General features: G+C 39.0%; 1 protein-coding gene across 3 annotated transcripts in view; it reads left to right on the top strand.

Annotated features, from left to right (window-relative positions):
* Positions 1-20,430, top strand: part of CTTNBP2 (cortactin binding protein 2) — an 84,987-nt gene that overhangs the window by 934 nt on the left and 63,623 nt on the right. For all 3 annotated transcript variants that reach the window (XR_004748782.1, XM_035319458.1, XM_035319467.1), the window contains exon 2: positions 10,827-10,934. Coding sequence is in view for 2 of the 3 variants with exons in the window: in XM_035319458.1 (XP_035175349.1) it covers positions 10,827-10,934 (108 nt within the window). In the remaining variant the exon portion in view is untranslated. The remainder of the gene's footprint in view (positions 1-10,826; positions 10,935-20,430) is intronic.

Genomic DNA, 20,430 nt, shown 5'->3' on the forward strand with positions numbered 1-20,430 from the left:
CCCCCCGGGGTTCCCCCGCTGCCTTCCCGCAGCTCCCCGGGCGGGCTGAGCCGGTGACAGCGCCCGGGGCCGGGAGAAACGTCGATCCTATAATCCTCCCTGGGCTGCCGAGCCCGCAGGAGCCTTTTTTTCTCCTTCCCTTCCCTTCCAGCTCCCCCCCACGGCAGCCGGGCAGAGCCCCCCGGGCGTGCGGGACGCCCCGGTGCCAGCCGCTGGCGGTGCGCGGGGGCTGCCCCCTCCGCTCCTTTCATCTCAGGGATGAGCCCCACACGGTGCCCCCAGCTCCCTGGGGCTCCTCACCCCCCTGCGAAGCCCCCCTTGGGTTGTGGGGGGGCTGCCGGGGGTTCAGCTCCTGGGCATCGCCCGGCAGAGCCTAAGGTGAGCCCCCGGCAGCGCCCAGCCCTGCAGCCATGCGCCGGGTCGGGGGCAATGAAACCGAGGAGCTGCGAGGTTTAGGCTGGGTCTTTTCTGAAAGCAACAACCCCAGAAGGCAGGATGGCGCTAGTTTCTGGGAAAATGGGAATACTACCAGTGTGTGTGTGCGTGTAAAACCTCTGTATACCTCTGTATACCTCTGTATACCTCTGTATAGATACATATTCTTTTCTTCCAAGTAGGCACAAATTCTTATCTGAAGCCATGTTCCATCTCTCTGGTTAAATTTCCTTGCACATTTTAACTCCTTTGCTGTCACAGACATTGAGTTTTACTTGTAAAAAAATAAAAAGGTAAACCTTATGAAGTGAATCACATCACTGTCTTTTTAAAACAGTGACATGGCTGTGATATAAAAGAGTATTGAGGTGATGATTCATAAAAGCGAAATATTAAATACTTTCAAGTCCTAGTTCTGAGTAAAAATTATACTAAATTCTTCAGTGTTTCATGTTCTTACTACCTTCAGTTTCGGCTTTAAGAATTCAAAAAGTAGCTTAATCAAATACTGTTTTAATGTTGTCCTGTTAGGCAATGCAGCGTGAGCTGCTCATGCAATCTGACGTTCTCATTGTCAAGAAGGAGTGACAGCTCTACACTGCACGCTTTTTCCCCTCACTATTATAAACGTTAAATTGTCGATTTTACTTTATCCTTGGTATAGGAAAGTAAAAAGAAAACACTTATGGGCAACGAAAAGATTTCTAAAAAATATTTATACGTTACTCCCATGTCCCTTTTGAGGGGTTGCTGTGAATAGCTTATTTTCTGTCTTCGAATTCAAGATATAAAATTATGAATTGAATCATCTTGCTTACATGTAGGATGACAATAAACGTCTAGGTGGCTGTCTTGTAAGTCATGCTAAATTCAAATTATAGTGAAATGTTTTCTGTATAGTTTTAGATGTAGTTCTCAGAATCCCGATGGCACAAATGGTGCAATGGAAAACTGTAGGAACAGCTTTTGTAATAATAAATGTGCAATTTTCCTGGTATAATCAGGAAATATGCACCACAGGACAATACAGTAGGGTATCTTCATGCTGTAACTCTTGTATCTTGGTACACCATCATCTACACCATCAGTAACATCACTGGGGGGAAGAAAGACTTGTTTTTTACTGTTTTTAGAAGCACTGCAGAAAAGGAAAGAATGTGGCACCCAGTTTTCTTTCTTTTTTCTTTTTTCTTTTTTCTTTTTTTTTTTTCCTTCCCTTCCCCCCACAACCCACCCAAGAGAAAGTGATAGAAAAGCCTAGGCTTTTCTGTAGTGTTACATTTAGGAGCAAAGCTGAGAGTCTTGTCCTTCCCTTGGATGGAGCACAGCTCTTGGTAAGCCCGCCAAGTGGGCTTTCTCTCTTGCAAAATATTGGTATTTTTATTGTGGTGAGGATGACAAAAATGGGATGGAAGTGGTTTGGCCCTTTTTCGTACCTGTACAGCTTGATTGGCTGAGCCAGTGAAATTGTGGTGGTGCAATTTGGACTAGAATTCAGGGAAAACGTGTGTGTGTTTTAAAACATCTTTGAGTAACTTCCATCTGCATAATATCTACCAGTAATAATTATATAATAGCAAGAAATAATTCAGTTTGACCGCCTGTTTGTTGAAACATTGAACACCGGCCTGCTGTGCATGGAGGGCTGTCATGTCACACGTTGTTTCAGTGCAGGTTTAACAAACAGCATGAAAATCCTCTTACAAATCAGAGTTTGTTGAAGTTATTCAGTAAAATCTCTGGTTTTGATTTTGTTTGACCGGTGATCAAAAGCACAAATGGTATTTTCCTCCAGAAGGCAGTACTCTGCTGGCTGTGAGGCTGTACGTATAGAGCATATTGGTGGAATGAAGTCTTGGCTTCTCTAAAATGAGTAGGGATCTTTCTGCTGCCTTCATCAGGCAAAAGTTCTTTGAGAGTGATGTTTACATACTTGAAAAGATCGCTCTGGGTCAGTCTGGGCTGCTGTGGATCAAGTAACAGCATAAGAAGTTGCTCTACAGAAAAAAAAATGTCAATATTAAGTGGATTAAAAATTGATGACAAAATAAATGGAGAGAAGTTCCATGACGCTTTATGGTGACATGTTAGGAGGATTTTATACTTAGCTTAGTGGATTCAATATCTATCGATCTGCAAGAATGTTTGTAGTGGAATTGCCATTGTGGGCAGTGTAGTGACATGCTAAACGATGGTTTGATCAGGTCAGTTTTACTGGCTGATATAGATAAGTTGGAAAGATTCTTAGCTGAGAAATATTGCATGTAGCAGAAAATTAGACCATAACCCTTGAAAAGCAAAGACCGGGTCTCTTAGTAGGGACTGCACCCTGGAAAATTATTGCTTCCAAAAGGACTTCGATTAACTACCACGATTCTCATCTGAATACAGTGCAGTGTCAATGTTCAGAGAAGTTATTTTCCTCTGGTCAGATGCATAGTGCTGCTGGGGTGTTCCAACATGTAGGTGAGATGCAGACACAGCACAGTCTGTTTCAGCCCTGCTACTGCTCTGCATCTCCCCTGTAATGAGTGTCTGGTAATGATCCATCCATCGTGCAGTGGTAAAGTTCAAGCCTTGCTCCACAACCTCTTTTCTGCTCTGCCTCCCGCTAGCCCAGCCTGCATCCTGCCTTTTCTGTGCTGCTCAGCTCCATGGCTGGCAGCACGGCCTCTCTTCCCTTGCTGCAGGGGTCTGGGGGAATGGAAAAAGAAAGCCAGTGAATGTCGTCCACTTTGTAAATGCTCCTTTCTTTTCTAAACATGGGCCTGTTACGCTGTCTGTTGCTAAAGGAGAAGTGCAAAGAGGCAGTGCTGTGAGCCAGGTAATGGTGTGGAGGGGCAAATCTGTGGGATTGAATACATCCTGCTCTTTTCCCAGCTGCTTAGATGTTTGTGCACGTGTAGGAAAGAGAGGCGTTGCTTTGGTCTCAGAGGTGGTATAGCAAGACAGGATGAGATGGAAATGAAGAAGCAGAAAGGGCAAATAAAGAGCTCAGTTTCAGAAGACAACAGCTGGAGGTCTGCCTCTGCACCCACTCCTCCCCAGAAAGGGAGCAGTAGATTTACAAGACCGGTGTCATCCATGAATATGTAAACAGGAAGAAGTCAAGTAGGCTTAGGGAAGAGGCACTGCCTGTGTGGTGTGTGAATTAAAGGTTTCCCGGGCATTGGGGTTTGGTTCTAACATAGCACAGGGAAAGGTGTGAAATTCTGAAAGATTTAAAAATAGTTCTAAAGATAACTTGAAGAATATGAACCCGTACCTGGATCAAATCATGCTATTTGCCTTAGAAATGGCCTTCCAGCAAGTAACTTTCTGAACAGGAATTCCCTGTTAAGCATGGTCATCGAAGGACTGGTGTAAGCCTAGATTCATAAAAAATACTTAGGCATCTCTGATATCAGTGCAAGTTAGGTGTCTAAGTACATTTGTGGCTGTTCATAGACTGCAAACATGTTTTAACAGCTATGAGAATATCTGGGTATGTGTAAAGGTCAGTGTCATACTAATTTTGGAGGGGCTGTGGGCTGTTTTTTTTTCTGTTGTTTGTTTTGTTTGTTTCTAAAATACAGTTCTCAGTTCTGAGGTATATTTATGGTTAATGCTGGAGCTGTTAAAAGTTTTGCAGTTAGCCCAAGCCAAAAAAAATCCACGGCAGCTAAACAAAACCTCCCCCATGCCTTTTAAAGAAAGGCTTTGAAAAAAAACAGAAAGCAAGGGAGCTGTGCTTGGAGAAGAGGGGAGCAGTATAAGCTGGTAACTTTGTGTGCTGAACAGTCCAATAAGTCAATGAACTAGTGGATGGGCATAATTAAATGCATTTAAAGTACCCTCAAGGTCCCTAAGGTGTGACTGTATGACATTTTGTCTAAGTCCTGGGTGTTAAAGTTGGGTGATATTCTTTTCAGGAGGAAACTTGGTGTGAGTTTAGGAGCAAGTTCCACAGTATTGCTTTTCCTTGAAAGATATTTCTTTGCTTTCATATTTTGTTGTTGTTGTTGCCGAGATCATTCCTATAGGTCTCATCTTACTTCTTAAGTTCATTTTGGATGGGGTGGGAAGCGGACATGTATTCTTACATCAGATAATTTCTGGAGAAGCATGGCGTCACTCTTACTCTGGTTTCAGCCTGAAGAACAGGCCTTCCACAGCCAAATCAATAAATCGTGCCTTCTCTTAAGTATCTGTGAATGCTATATGGATTTTGTAACTACTTCTTTCACATTTTCTGTTTGCAGAGTTTTCTTTGCTAGAAGAGGGTTAGGATTCATTTGAGCACATCCCTGTGTTTGCATTGAGCTAGGTCTTCAAACTTCCACTTATAGTTGGTGGAAAGAATTAAGTGGTTACAAGGAATGATCTGTTTTGGAAACATATTTGTGAAATTTCCCTGGCTTTAAGTGAAGTGGCTTGTCAGATGACTCTTGGAGGTATTGGTGGGATTCAAGGCACTTAAATTTAAATGTTTACATGTATGCACAGTGTTAATTATCCTATTACAGCGAGTGGAAATCCGACCAATACTGCCAGTGGAGCCTTGAGCAAATAGTTCTGGTGGCTGGTAAGCTGAATAGCTTTCTTGGCTGTTTTGACTGGGCTGATCAGTTTTCTGTTGGCAATAACGGGAAATTCATCACCTCACTCACGTACTGACACCTGCCTTTCGGTGTCTCAATCCTGTCTCGAGGACACACTTTAGTGATCCACGTGCATGCTCTGGGTATCCCAGCTGACCTTCTACCAGCCCAAATGGCATGGGTGATTCTCCAAAGTTGTGTATCATATCTACCTCCCCCTTCCCCCCCCCCGCCCCCCCCACCAAAAAAAATCTCTCTGATCCCCAAGATACCTAATATTGCACCAGATACTTGCATGTAGGCAACAAAGTAGAATCAGTTGAAACATGCTTATACTTTGTCAGGTGAGTTCTACTTGGTGGGCATTAGGGTTGTTGTCAAATTTGTCGTAAAATGTGTGAATCTTGGTTGTGTTTCCCTGGTACATGTATTTTGTGGGTCTGACAGCTGTGAGGCTGTCATGATATTAAAAGTTTGCTTTGTACGACCTAATAAGTAATAGCAAATCCTTTTATTTTTAGAAGCTCATCTTGGAAGTCTGCTTTGTGAATCCTCTAGAGGATTCTTGTGTGTATTTAATGGAATACCACATAAAATATGTAACAAATGTGGATATGTACCTTTTCCCTCCCTTCTGAAAGGACTCCCTCTGTGTTTTCCTATACACCATTTTTTCTTTTTGTCTTTTTAACTTCTCTTCCCCTCCTGTCTTTCTACCTCAGCCCTTAATCATGCTTCACAGTTTTCTTTCCCAAGTCCTGGGCTATTATCCAGCTCCATCTCTAAAAAGGCCACCCAGCTGCTTTCTGAGCAGGAAGGAGATTGTTTTCTCTGGTCGTCTGTGTTTAATCCACAGCTACTGTGCTTTTTGTCCTGGTTCTGCTTAGGGAAGGTACAAAGCTGTGGCTTTCCTGCAGCCCCAATTCACACTTGTGCTGAAGGCAGCACAGTTTGGAGCAGCACAAGGAGTGATGCCTTTAGCTCCTGAAATTGCCAGCAGTATCAGCCAGGCTAGGTCAGTAAAACCAAGCTATTGGTACTGCCAGTCCCTCACGAGAAATGTTGTTGTTCTTGGGGCACGGTGGGGATAAATCTAACACTAAAGCCTTTTTTTATCTCTGGTTTAAATAGCTCTGTATGTGGGAAGGAGTCCCTTCTGTTCCTGTGTCTCTTGGTGCTCTTCCCATTCCACCCCTTTCTGAGCTTTCCTCTCCAGTTCCATCCCTGTGTCCTAACTCAGCCTTCTCTTGTTTGGAGGTTATGCTTTTGTCATCTTCTCGGCTCATGGTAGAGCTTAATTTATCTTTAGATGGTGCAGGTTAGAATTTTGCCTACACTCTTCTGTGATGGGTATGCGGGTATTTGAGTTTTAGCTAATTAGCAGTTTTCTCTGTTGTCAGTGTGCTTGCTGCCAGGCAACACAAACCCCTTACAAAGTTGGTCTCAAAAAATAACACAAAGTTTTAGAGACATAGAGAACTGAAAAGGACACAGTGTTTTTCAGTTATTTTATCCTTATAAATCAAATAAACCAGACATTTTAAAATCTGGAAGAAGGAAAGAAAAAAAACCAACAACAGCTATGTTCTGGTTGTTTATGCCAAATTTCACCCTGGGGCAACATATTCATGTATCTCTGTTGTAAAACAAATATAGTGGATGGCTTGGTTATATAGTGTTAAATTGTTGGTTAAATTGTTACAGCTTGGCACTCTACCAGAGGTATTGTAGCTAAACCCCAGATGACACATAAGGCATGAGCTACTAATGGAGTCTTTCTTTTCTGGAGATGTAAGTGTTACTGCTCCACTGGAAGATGTTAGGAAGATTACTTTCCTAGGCCTAAACAACAGTTTTCTCTGTAATATGAGCCAAAAATGCTCCATCTGGATGAGACCTTCGTACAAGGTCTCATACATGACTGACATCTTGATCCCCAGAAGATGGCAGGGAAGTGTTTAAGAGGAAGATTAGTTTTATTTCATCATATGCCAAAACTACGTTTAATAAATCAGAAAGCATCAAACAGAAGTAGCTGATGGCAGACTCACAGCAAGGTTGGCAGTTCTTCACACAAGGTATACAATGAGCTGCAGGAAGGCTGTGGATTTGAAAATTACATAAAGATTCAAAAAGCAAAAGGGCAGATTCACAAAATTTATGTCCTTCAAGGGACTACTATGTGCAAAATAGTAATTCATGGCTCAGAAGGTGCACAAGCTGAAAACTGCTAGAGGCAGTATCATTATATGCTTGTCCTGCTCTGGTGCTGATTTCAAGTCACCACTATTGGCTGCTTCTGGAGACAGAACACAAGGCTAAGTGAGCTTTTAGTCTGATGTGCTAGAACTGTTCATGTATGAAGTGGCTTTGCTAGTTCTTATTTTACAAGTCAAGTTTTTTTTTTTTTTTTTTTTTTTTTAAATATTGAGCAGTGTATGTCATTGGTATGTCTTTCTCTTAATGTTTCTTGTGTTTATTTATATCTAACTTTAAATTACTGGAGAGCACGTTTGGTTGGGGCAGCCCTGATAGACTGAGGGATGAGAGGCTGGAGAGTAGCCCCATGGAAAGGGATCTGGGGGTTCTGGTTGCCAGCATGAGCATGAGCCAGCAGTGTGCCCTGGCAGCCAGGAGGGCCAGCCGTACCCTGGGGTGCATCAGGCCCAGCTCTGCTGGGTGAGGGAAGGGATTGTCCTGCTCTGCTCTGTGCTGTGCAGCCTCACCTTGAGTACTGTGTGCAGGTTTGGGCACCTCAATGTAAGAAGGACATAAAACTATCAGAGTGTCCAAAGGAGGGCCACAAAAATGGTGAAGGGTCCAGAGGGGATGACACATGAGGAGCAGCTGAGGTCCCTGGGTTTGCTCAGCCCAGAGCAGAGCAGGCTGAGGGGAGGCCTCATGGCGGCCTGCAGCTCCCTCACGAGGGGAGCGGAGGGGCAGGCGCTGAGCTCTGCTCTCTGGGGTCAGCGACAGGACCCCAGGGAACGGCATGGAGCTGGGACAGGGGAGGGTCAGGCTGGGGGTTAGGGAAATGTTCTGCACCCAGAGGGTGGTCGGGCACTGGGACAGGCTCCCCAGGGCAGTGGTCACAGCACTGAGCCTGCCAGACTTCAAGGAGCATTTAGACAGTGCGTTCAGACAGATGGTCTTGAGTTTTGGGTGGTCGTGTGAGGAGCTGGGAGTTGGACTCGATGATCCTTGTGGATTCCTTCCAACTCAGGATGGTTCTACGATTTTATGAATTGCTCATTGTTGCTGTCTTTTCACATGCTCTAGTTTGTGGTAGGTACTTGAGTAAGATTTACTTTAATTACTTGATCAGATGGTTAGTTAAAAAAGCTCATCTTGCATCACTTATGTTGAATTATGCCTCTGGTTTGTAAAGAATGTAAAGGTCTTTTCGTTTATGTCTTGTGGAAGACTGTAGAAATGAAATGTTTCACCTGTGATGTATAGTTGGTCTTCTGACAAAGAACTGCTCTGGGTTTTACCTCCTGACAAGCTGAATTTACTGACTCAGAGAAAAGAGTAGGGTCAAGTTTCTTGCACTGTGCTTTTGTGGATGCCCCTCTTAACTTTGGCTGTGCCTATCAGCAGTCTTGGGTGCCTTTTATTTTGCATTTATTGTCAGAGGACGCAGGTATTTTTTTGAAAGGGAAACCACTGAATGGAGACTTAAGGCTTTTTTACATATTTTTTTTTTTCTGTGTAGTTTGGAGAAAATACTTGATGTCTCTGCATCAGCTTTCCGTCTGAAAAATGGAGACAGTTTTTCATGTATTAAAGGAAGTTATATGAATAGATCCATTGTTGTCCTTCAGCCTTTAGATATTATGAAATAGTTCATACAAGAAGGAGGGTGGATAAGTTGGTCTTGCTATCTTACAATTAAATTTAGTGGTTAGAAGTGCTGAGTGAAATATGCTGCAGACTATGAGGCAAAATCTAGTCAAATTTTATGTGGAGCTGCATGCTTTCAGTAACTGCACTTCATGTGCACATCCATTGATTGCTGGGCCATGTGGAGCACTGTGAGAGGCTGCTGCAGCATATGTTGGGAAAAAGCCTTCAGAGAAAGAAACTGGTTGTTTTTCTTAAACATGGGCATGAAGGATCGTTTGTATCAGCAGAATAGCTAAGCCAGGCAGCAAAATTGGAGGATAATTGGTGGTGGAGGATAATTGTTGGTCAGTCTAGAAATATTGGTTGGAGTGGATGGCCCTGTCCCAGAAACAGTTACATTTGATAGAAATCATTGGTCCTCTTTTGATCCATGTGGTTCAAGTGGATGAAGAAGCTCAGCCCCACTGTACATCGAATATGAACAACTAATGTTCTGGCACACAGTTCTCACTAGCCATTTGTGCACCTATGTTTTAACTGAAAAGTAAAAAGGGAACCCGGAGTAAATCTAATATAGTTAGAGCTTTGGGGTACTTTTGATCCATCCCTCTAACCAGAGGGAAGGACAACTGTTTGCTCTCTTCTTGCCCTGAGAAAGAGGAAATGGTACCTTAATTTTTATTGGATTTTCCTGAGAGGAAGTTAAGCTCCTGGGTAGCTGAACTCTTACATTTGACTTCTTCCTCCAGGGAGAGCAGACTCTATACCCAGATAGGCAGTTAGCTAATTTGGCAGCTGATAACTTCAGACTGAAGATAGATGACTGTCCTCATCTCAAGACTTCACTAGAAGACACATCCGTGTCATAGCAAGGACTGTAGTATTTCCCTTGCAGGGAACAGCATATGGGAGATCACAGTGGTCAGCACATGGACTAGATGCTGTTTTTTCTCTCTTAAAATGATCTCCTTCTAACTTCACTGTTTCCTTCTGTTAGCATTGTGGAGTCCATTGGGTACAAAACCAATTCGTATTCATCTTATCCTTTACCTTTCTGATTTGTATCAATAGCATCCCCCCACGCAATCTCTGAGTGAAGATTTCCACCCATGTGGTCTTTACCTTACAGTAGTTACTCCTTCTCTCTTAGTCCTTTTAGTTGACCAGTTCCTTTCCTGTGGGTGAGAACTTCATGCAGCAAAGGATCCCCTCTACCCACCTGTCTGTTGACAGCCTTTTAGAACCCCAGCAGTATGAGGCAGGAACTTCATTTTACAGGAGCCATGCTGACTTTCCAAGCAGACAGTGTTTACACATGTGCTCAGTGATCTTATAAACTCATTCTACTGCCTTTTCAGAAGTGGAAGTCAGACTTATATGAAGCTTGCTAATTGCAGAGTGAGGAGATAATTGTTGCTATAAACTGTTGTTTGTCAGTGCCTCTTAAACCTGAACTATATCCTCCAGTCAAAAAAATGGGACTGCAAATTAAGTGTACAGATAAAATTTTACGTCTTTTCTCAAGCTGTGCCTCGAAACTTCACATTTAGTCCTGCATTTAGTCCTGTAATTTGCTTCTGACATCTTTTCTTGCCTTCATTCTTGATGTGTTAGTTCAGGTCTGCTGAAACGTTTCTCTCACTGTAAGGCTGTATATAGGAACAAAGTTTTTTTTTTTTTAGCCATTTCACACTTATCAATTATGAGACTTGCAAGGGTCAGTTTCTTGCAACAGTATAGGATTTGAAGCAATGTCATGCTGTTGAGCTTTTAATTTCTTCACCTTAAATGAAAAGAAACAGACTATTTATTTTGACTTTGTGCGCTACAAAGAAAGCTGCCTCAACTTTGACAGTCATGGATGTTTGAGTAACCCATAATTAGGATGCTGATATGTCTTCATTTCATATCTACAGTAACCATTACAAACATTTAGTGTTCATTACTGTTTTTTGTTTCTTACAGAAAAGAGAGTTTGATGTGGATAACTTGAGCAAGCCAGAATTGCGGATGCTTTTGAGTATAATGGAAGGAGAACTAGAAGCACGAGACCTTGTAATTGAAGCTTTGCGGGTAAGTTACAGGGTTGTTGTGGTTCGTATATATATATATTTTACATTCTCTTTTGCCAATTCTTTTGTACTGAGCATAGAATGTTATTAGTGGAAGAATAAATTATGATTTTTAAGCTTTAGGTTGACTAAATCTCAGTAATCACAAACCATGTTCTTGTTTAATTGTTGTCATTCAGTAATTCTGTGTAATTTTGGTGTAAAATACCAATAAAGCTTCAGGGAAAGAAGTGTAAAAATGTGAAAATGACTTCTTTAAATTCTTATATGCTGTAGAATCTGTTATTTGTGAAATGAAGGAATGACTTCAAAGGAAAGTTTCAGTCCATTCTTCATTTGTTCTGATGTTCTATATATTTGTACATCAAATCATTCTGAGAGACAGGAGGAGCGACAAAGTTGGATGGTCATGTCCAATTAAGACAAAGCTTTTTTTTGTTGTTGTTAAAAAAAGGGAAATTACAGGATATGTATTCTAGCAGCACACAGGTGCTTGATTAGGTGTTTTTTTTCTGTGCTAGGCACATGTGAAGGTTGGTTTCTGCTTCCAGAATTTGCAGTCTGAAAGTCAACTTAGAAGGCTGACTGGAAATGTACAAACAAAACTGTATTTTAATAATAAGATAATACATTTTTATGACTGTAACAGATTTAAATTTTATTCTGTTACCAATCAGTTTAAACAGAGCTGCCAAACAGAGTGCAGGCTTAGGGGGAAAACAGTCTTACATGGATTGAAAATATTTATAGCTCCACAGCTGGATAAAGGCATATTATACCTTTTAAGGTCTCTTAAAGAAAAACTGAATGTAATAAAATATATTAATACTAAATATTAGTAGTATATGCAATGATAATCAGGTAATGTGGGAATGTTTTCCATTTGTAATGTCACAGTAACAATTGCAAATGCATTTTTATTCAATTTTAATTTGTTTTGTGGTGGCTTCACGTCGTGATGCAAATGGAGCTTTAAAGTAGCTGTCACTGATGCACCTGCATTAATAACTAAAGACTTTATAAGTATAAAACTCTATTATAAAATACAATTTTCATTTAGTACTGACAATAAGGTGCTGGAAGCAATATGATTCTGGGGGATTACTGCATTTTGAATTCATTTGATGTTGGGCCTTCATGTGTGTGCATACATTATAAAGCTTCTCGATGAAATGACAATACATTTCAATTTCACATCTCAGTTGTCCAGTTGATAACCTTTCATTTTCTGTGACTGCCAGTTAAGATTTTGTAAAAGGGGGAACGTGTACACCTCCATTCAGAATCTGTATGGTTATTTTTTTCCTTTGGCTGGTTGGTTTTGGCTGTGGGAATGCAAGTATAATATTCAGACACTTTTCTTTACTATATGTTCATGGCCAAGCTACCACACTGCACACCAAATAATGAGATTCAATGAAATTTAAAAAAGAGAGTAAATGCTAAAAATGTGGACCGCAGTCTCAGGAGACAAAAAGTCTACATTGGATTCCCATGTAACTGCTGAAATAGGCAGCATATTAGTCTGTACATGGTAGTTTTTGATAACTAATACAGATCGATATAAAAATTGCTCCATTTCACATATGGTATAGAAACACTGCAAAATGATGATGTTTTTTTCATTTATTCTCCTGCATCTCAATTTCCACTTCCCATGTGTTGTAGTAAAATCCTCTAAAAAAAATCCATATGGAACTCAATCTTCCAGGCAATGTGCCTGGTTAGCTGTACCAGTACTGGGAAACTTGGAAGTTGTACCTGCTGAAGATCTGTAGCCTAATATGTTGGAATATGATAATTTGGGATCTTTTGTCTTCTTGAGAATCAGTTACCACAAGCCAGCAATACTAGCGGATAGGGCCTCTAAGGAACCCCCCCAAAAAAATAAAAAAAGAGCTGCTAGATAGTCAGATATAGTTCCTTTTTTTTTTTTTTTTCTTGTCATATTTTAAAAAAGAGTAACAAAATAATTCAATTGGAATTGTGTTGAATTTAGCACTGACTTTGATTCATTTTGACAAATGGACATACATTGTGTATCCTTAAATCCATAAGGAAAGGCAAATGACTTTTTCCATTATTTCAGAAGCTGATAAAGCTCTATTTTAAAATTAGTAAAGTTTGGGATGGGTGTTGTTTTTGTGTGTGTGTTTTTGTATGTGTGTTTTGTTGTTTGTTTTCCTTTTGTTTTTATTCTACTAGTACTGCAAGGCTTTTGTTTGAAAGCCTAATTTCTTGGATAGGTCAGAACTGGTTAATTTCAAGCCATATACTGAATAGTGTAAATTGTCTTTTACTGTTTTTAATTTCTGTGATGTATACACTTATTAAGCTATTTCATATGTTATTGATCTTTTTGTAAGACTAAAGAACTGGGTCTCTTAATCTCCTCTTAGAAAGTAACTTCATCTTTGTGGTTGTCATATCAGATTTTTTCTCTATAATCACTAAAGTTTAAATACGTCATTCTTAAATGTATGTGCCCTTATCCGTACTCATTTTGCAGGGTTTCACTGGGCATTTGTTAAATTTGTGCAATCGATAGTATTTATACATCTATTGGAAATATCTGTCCTGGAAGATTCTGACATTGGAAAGAACTGGTCTTGACTGATCACAAAAGAACTGGTAACGCTGAATATAGTTAAAGACTGACTTGCGAGGTACTACTCATAACCTCTCCAGCATTAAGATGAATCCATTTTAACAGGACCTGTTTGAAGCATCCGTTAGTCTGTCCTTTCCCCATTGTATGTGTTCTTACACTGACCTCTTGTTTCCTGCTTCACTAATTTTGTGTGAAGCCATATCAGGTGCTTTACTGAAAATCTGAGACAGATCTAATGTACTTTCTCTGTCTACAAGGCCAAGTATGTTTAAAATAAATAAGTTTCAAAAAACACCTTCAACATTCATAGGTGGAATTTCTTGTCAAGCTGACTTACAGGAGCACAGTGCCAAATGGTTTTTCTCTTGGTATACGCATCATATCATCACAATCAACACCTTATCCACTGTATTCCCTGGTGGAATGGAACACAGATTACTTTCAGAATTAAGGGGTAAGAACTAAGGAGTAGAAAAAATCTTCTTGTATAAGATATGGGTTGGAATTTGTGCCTTGATGTTTTTTCTTATTGACATGTTTATAGTTTATACGTTAGATAGCTATCACTTAAACCACCTAAAATATTGCTTTAAATGGATTTTTTTTGACTTATTTTGGAAATTTCCTTTTCATGATTGCAGTTTAATTTGTATTATGTTGTAAAAGTGTAATTTGGTTGTGTGGGTTCTGCTGGATTAAGCAGAAAACATTACTGACTTTGTTTTTTGTGGACTGAGCCAGTCTTATATATGGAGCAAACTCTACTACTGAATAGCTCATAGAAATCTAAAATAATAATCTGCTGAATGTGTTCTGTTTTCAGAACTTATTTTTTCTTGGTTTCTCTTGTTTAAACAAAAATAGCTGTAAAATTATGCATGGCTTGAGGAGTCAGTGAAAAAAATTAAACTCCAAAATGTATCAGTTAGTGCTGCTGTAATATTGCTTTCTGAAAGTGAGGAAATGCCCTTGGATTCCAGGATTGTGCTGTCTTCAGATGCTTCTTTTGACTGTTCATTTACACACATTGATTGTATCATAATCAGAAATTCATATTTTATGAGTTTCAGTTTAATTTCTTCTTGGTGTTAGTAGGAATCAGAGAAGATGCTAAACACTTATGTTTAGGATGTTGCATAGACTGTTGTTGTTGTTGTTTTTCCCAGAATTTTTCATAAAGGTGCAATCCAATGAAAACAAATAAAAAAGGCTTCAGAGTTTGTTACCCTACTTTAAAAAAAAAAATGAAGGAGGAAATTTGAAGTCTGTCTGCAGGGAATTATTTCTGTGCTGTGACCATTCTGTCTATTCAGTGTAAAATAAAAATTTAAAAGTGAGAAGGGCCAATAGTTTGGGATCATGGGAAGAAATCTTATTAAATTAACTAGTCATCCTGCTGGGGAAAAAAAGATAAATTCAGTTAGTAAAGTTAATATTATTGGTGTAATAGATTTTATTAAGGCACTTGAATTTGTGCCACATGAGTAATTAGAGAGAACCAAACCCAAGGTGTCATATATAATAATTAACTCCTTTTATGGCATCTTTGTGCATCATGTCTTGTTTAATGTTGAGATTCTGTTGTGTTTTATATAAAGTTTTGATATTTTGAAGTCTGGTTTGAAATGAAAATCAAACTTCAAATCCAAACTGCATTCATAAGAAATAGGCAAATGACATCTGTATGTGTCTGCTTTTACAATACATTGGTTTTTTTATAAAATGCATAACTGCAGATACATAATGACATATAGCATTCCTATTTCTAAAAAAAAGGGCTATTGTTTCAGTTGGTGAAGCAGGAAGCATTATCTGACTGGGTCAATGTCTTCTATTATTGCGGTAATAAAGTAGATTGGTGTTTTGATATAAAGGAAAGCTATGGGATTTCTTTGTTGTTTTTGCCCTTAGCATGTATAGTATAGTTATTGTTAATACAGTATGTTGTTATAGTATATTCTGATTTTTACAAGCCTTGGTATTTTGCTAAATCAATCTCTATTTGAACCCTACTTCTTTTTTGGGGAACATTTTGGGGAACTCTGGAAACTGGAAATCAAAAATTCAGACTTGAAAAAAGTTATAGTTACTATCATCTAGCACAATTTAGGTTGCTGTAGAAGGTCAGTGCTGTTGAGAACCAGCATCCTTGGAACAACAGACCTTTGTGACACTCAGGTCAAATTTCCAGATTTATTCTCCAAGCGAACAGTTAATTTGCTGTGCAGGGGAACATCAGGATTCACCTCAAGGGAGGTGATCTTTATAAATCTTTCTAATTAGCTCTCTGGCTTTGTAATAACTACTACACTGATAATTCTTTTTGAATCTGTAATTTCTTTATTTTAATAGTTCCATGGTGAGAATTACACCACAATTTAACAATAAGATCAGATTAACTTTTAAATCATTATTTTTTCAATACGAAATAATATAGTCTAATTGCCATTGTAAATGCATATAGTTAAAAAAAAAAAAAGGAAAACTTGACTATAGCTTCTTCCTTCACCTTTGTCAATTATTCCAATAAATGGTCTGTCTGTTACAAGGGGATACTAGAGATGATATATTCCTAACGTGGAGGTGGTAAAGTGGCCACGTACTCAAGGCATGGCACTGGCCACACACAGCTGTGACCTGAAATACAGCTTTAATTTGTGTGGTTTTTGGTTTGTTTGTTTTTTTCCTCCAGCCATAACTTGGTTACTGTATCTTCCTGGTTTCCAGAGGAGTTTTTTAAAGTGCGCTGACCTTCATATGACAAAGTGCTAATGTTAGCTGTCAAAATGGACTTAGAAAGTCCAGATGCTGCTTTTGATGGTGACTGTCATGAAGTTAAATCAGTAGTAGTTTATTTTTCTTTTAAAATTTTAAAACCCATCATAGTTGAGATTTTTATTTAATGTTATTCTTTTAATTGTTTCTTTTGGATATGTAAAATTCAGTAGGTAGTGCATGGCAAAGTGAAAAATGTTTATATTGCTTCTAAGGTGTGTGTTAATAAGTGTGACAAAAAATGCAAATATTAGATACTCTGGGGGAAAAATCCACAATGAAATAAAAAAAAAATACTATAAATTTTGTCAATACCAACAACAGATATATTTTTGTTTAATCAAAGGTGACTACAGTATCAGTGACATTGCATCAGTGGCAGTGTCTTTTCTCTGAGCTTAAGTGAGCACCAAATGAACAGGTGCTGTGTACGTGATGGCAGGATCAGGAGGGCAGCATGAGAATAACAAGGTGAATTTGGCTGTAGGTGTTTCATCAGTATTATAAAGCCCTACTGTGTTTTCTTCTTTCATGTGTGAAGTTCAGACAATACCAAAGAACTTAGCGTATCATATTTAGTTTGTGATGACAGTATACTAACACCTTTTGGGTTTTGGTAGGTAACCTACACTGATGCTGAAAAACTTGATAATTATAAGTATGCTTAGTATGGAGCCTTTCATGCACGGTTCTGCATTTCAGTAACAAATGAGCTGTTCCTTGGAGGGGTGGGGGGTGCACCTCAGGTAAGTAATAAGCAAAAGTTTTGGGAGTGGAGCTGCAGAAACCTGCAAACTGCATTTACATAACTTGATCTGTCTGCTTCCTGGTAAATTCTGTCTGGTATAAGAACTTCCTTCACTTGGCCAAGGCAGACTTTTGACTACTACAGGTTGAGGTTTTAATCAAGAAAATTTGTTTGTTTTTAGCTGGAGCTTTTGCATCCTTTTTATGTTAATTGCCTTCTGCATGTTGTGATGGGGTGGTACTGTTTTTTGTCTATGCTCTGTAAATTAAATGTTAAAATAGAATTGTCACTTGCATTTGAATAAAGTTTTGATCATGAACTACTGTGCAAAGTCAAAAAGAGTTGTACAAGAATGCTTCTAGAATGAACTTCGGGGTTAGAGGAGAAGAAATCTGGGAGCTCTAAGAAAAGGGGGGAGTGAAACCATATAGAGTTTGGTTGTTCAAAAATGGGCTGATAGGGAGGAAAAATTACATTTATATTAAGTGTGATCTGCCAAGGGAAACCGTGCCACCTGTAAACTTCGAAGACCCTTACTTGCAGTGATTGTAATAAGTTGTTGTGAATTTAAAATTCAAAGGTGAACTTCCACGTGAATCCCCCTGTTCTCCTGTACCAAAGAATGGAGCTGGAAGCACACAGGAGGCAGCTTCAGAGGTTTCTGGCAGCCAGCAAGACAGACTGTTTTGTAGCAGGTGTCTTTGAAAAATGGTGATTAGCTAGAAGGAGGAGCAGATGATTTTAAATTATGTGTAACAGAAGGTTATTGTTGTAGACAGTATGATGGTAATCGTTGGCCTTGGTGGCAAAAGTGAACTGTAGAATAGCTAGGTAATGCCTTGCTTGTATTGTCATTTTTGTGTGTTTGAATTTCTTTTCAAAAATTTATTTTTTACTGAATATTTAGGATGTAGTGATCTGTAGTTTGTGTCCTTACTCATCTGATCGTTACTTTTAAAAAGCAAGCATAATTAAAGTTTCAGTATTTCAAGCTATTTCAGATTCACTGATTGTAAGAAAAGTATGAAGTATGAATAAATCTCAGGTTAATAGATGAGGTCATTTTCAGTGCTTAGTTTTGAAGGCTTTCTTTATCTGTTATTTATTTAAAGAGGCCAGAGAAAGTGCCCTCTTCCCAGAGGAAGGCCACGAAAATGATCAAGGGGCTGGAGCACCTCTCCTACGAAGACAGGCTGAGGGAGTCTCTTTTCTCAGCCTAGAAAAGAGAAGGCTCCAGGGAGACCTTACAGCAGCCTTCCAGTACTTAAAGGGGGCCTACAGGAAAGCGGGGGAGGGACTCTTTGTCAGGGGGTGTAGGGAAAGGGCAAGGCATAATGACTTTATACTGAAAGAGGGAAGATTTAGATCAGATATTAGGAAGAAATTCTTTACTGTGAGGGTTGTGAGGCCCTGGTGCAAGTTTCCCAGAGAAGTTGTGGGTGCCCCATCCCTAGAGGTGCTCAGGGCCAGTCTGGATGGGACTTGGGCAGCCTGGTCTGGTGGGAGGTGTCCCTGCCTGTGGAAGGGGGATTGGAAATGGGTGGTCTTTAAGGTTCCTTCCAACCCAAACCATTCTATGGTACTATGAAACAACGCAGTATGTTCTTTTTTCACCTAATTTAAAAAGTGTTGTTATACATAACCTAAAAGATGTTCTTATCTTTCAAATCATGAGTTATGTCTTGTATCTTTTGTAATTTGTACTATGCAAGATCAACTTTTTTTTATAAATTTAAGTTCTGATACACTGTTTTATTGCTAAACATTTAAAGAAAGTAGTGCTGTTCTATTAAACATGTATGTGAGCCTCATTTTTAAGAATTGCATGACTGGGTACAGTGCTGGAAAATAGCTTTTGTTTGTCTCATTTAAAGAAAATAATCAATACAACTTGAGACACTGAATCCTAACACTAGTTCAGGAAAAGTGTAAAATGTTAGAGATTTTATATTTTTATAAAGTGTTTGGTTTTTTGTTTGTTTTTGTTTCTAAATCAAAGGACAGCCTTATAACTTATTCTTGATATTTTCACAGTCTTTGTTTCAATAGTTTGAAAATACTGTTTCTGATATTGGTGGGTTGGCTTTAAATATTAATATCCTATGTAAAAGATGAGATATTGGAAAAAAAAAATCGGTTGCCTATCAAAGTATTTACTTTTATTCCGTGTTTTTTTTTTTTTTTTTTTTTTTTTTGTAGTACTAGCTCTCTAAGTGTGGATAATTAACAGTAAATTATTTTTTCATCCTAAAAGATATCAAGTGGATTTTTTCCTGCAAGTATCAGCCTTGGATTTGGCCTTTCATTACGAATGGAGCCACATCATACCTTTTCCAATAGATGTTGGGGATGTAATAGCAGCAATTACTGGATTCATTAACTTTGATCTGAGGGATCCTGGTTGGTGTGGTGGTGGTGGTAGTTTTTTCTAACATCTACAAAGACCTCTTCTAGAAGCCACTGACAAAATAAGTTTTTAGTAGTGTTACATTACTTCTTCAGTCATTTGCTCCTAGCCAAAGGGAGATAGTATGCACTGAACAAAGAAAAACAGTGTAAACCATATTAAAACACTGTTTTCAGTGCATTGTTTACTAAGCTTAAACTTTACTACTCAGCTAGATACCCTTATTCCAGGCTCTCCTAAAATTGGGGACTAGTACTACGAAACTAAGATAAAATAGCTGGAAACTGTCTTTTTACAGCAATGACTGTTAAACTGATAATATTCTCTTTCTGTTTTTGACATAAGATCTGAATAACTTTATTGTTGCCAGGCATGTAACTACTGATTTAGTTGAAAGTATTCTGCTGGTTGCTTATCTGGGTAATTGCTTTACCTTTCCTACTTGATTTGCCCTATTCCCATTCATGTGCATGTGTAATCCAACTGACTCTAGCAAGTAGAGATGCACACACTTTTAAAAATAATAATAAAAACATCTATAATTGAAGTAACTGTTGGTTTCTGTGATCTTTATAAATAATACAGCTGAGACTTCACTGTCACAGTGACTTATTTAACTGTGTTTTCTCTGGCTGCCATCATTACTCTCGTTGCTGACAATGAGAAATGGAACTGGCACAGCCTACCCGTATTGTTATGTTAACTGTAATTTTCCATTTTTAGTTACGGGGACATACACAGGATGTTTCCTCTATGCCAATAAATGGTACAGTTAATTTTGTTGATGGCGATAATAAAGTGTAACTGATACATAATGCTTCTTTCCTTTCTGGGTGCATCTCTCGTGTGTGCAATTTATTTTAGTGCTTCTTCCTGTTACTGAAGAAAAATGTATAGGGTTTGTTCTTGGATCTTTCAAATTAAATTATGGTACTTGTATTTCCACTACTATGAAT

The sequence above is a fragment of the Oxyura jamaicensis genome, chromosome 1 (assembly GCF_011077185.1).
Source record: "Oxyura jamaicensis isolate SHBP4307 breed ruddy duck chromosome 1, BPBGC_Ojam_1.0, whole genome shotgun sequence".
In the NCBI taxonomy this organism is placed as follows: domain Eukaryota; kingdom Metazoa; phylum Chordata; class Aves; order Anseriformes; family Anatidae; genus Oxyura; species Oxyura jamaicensis.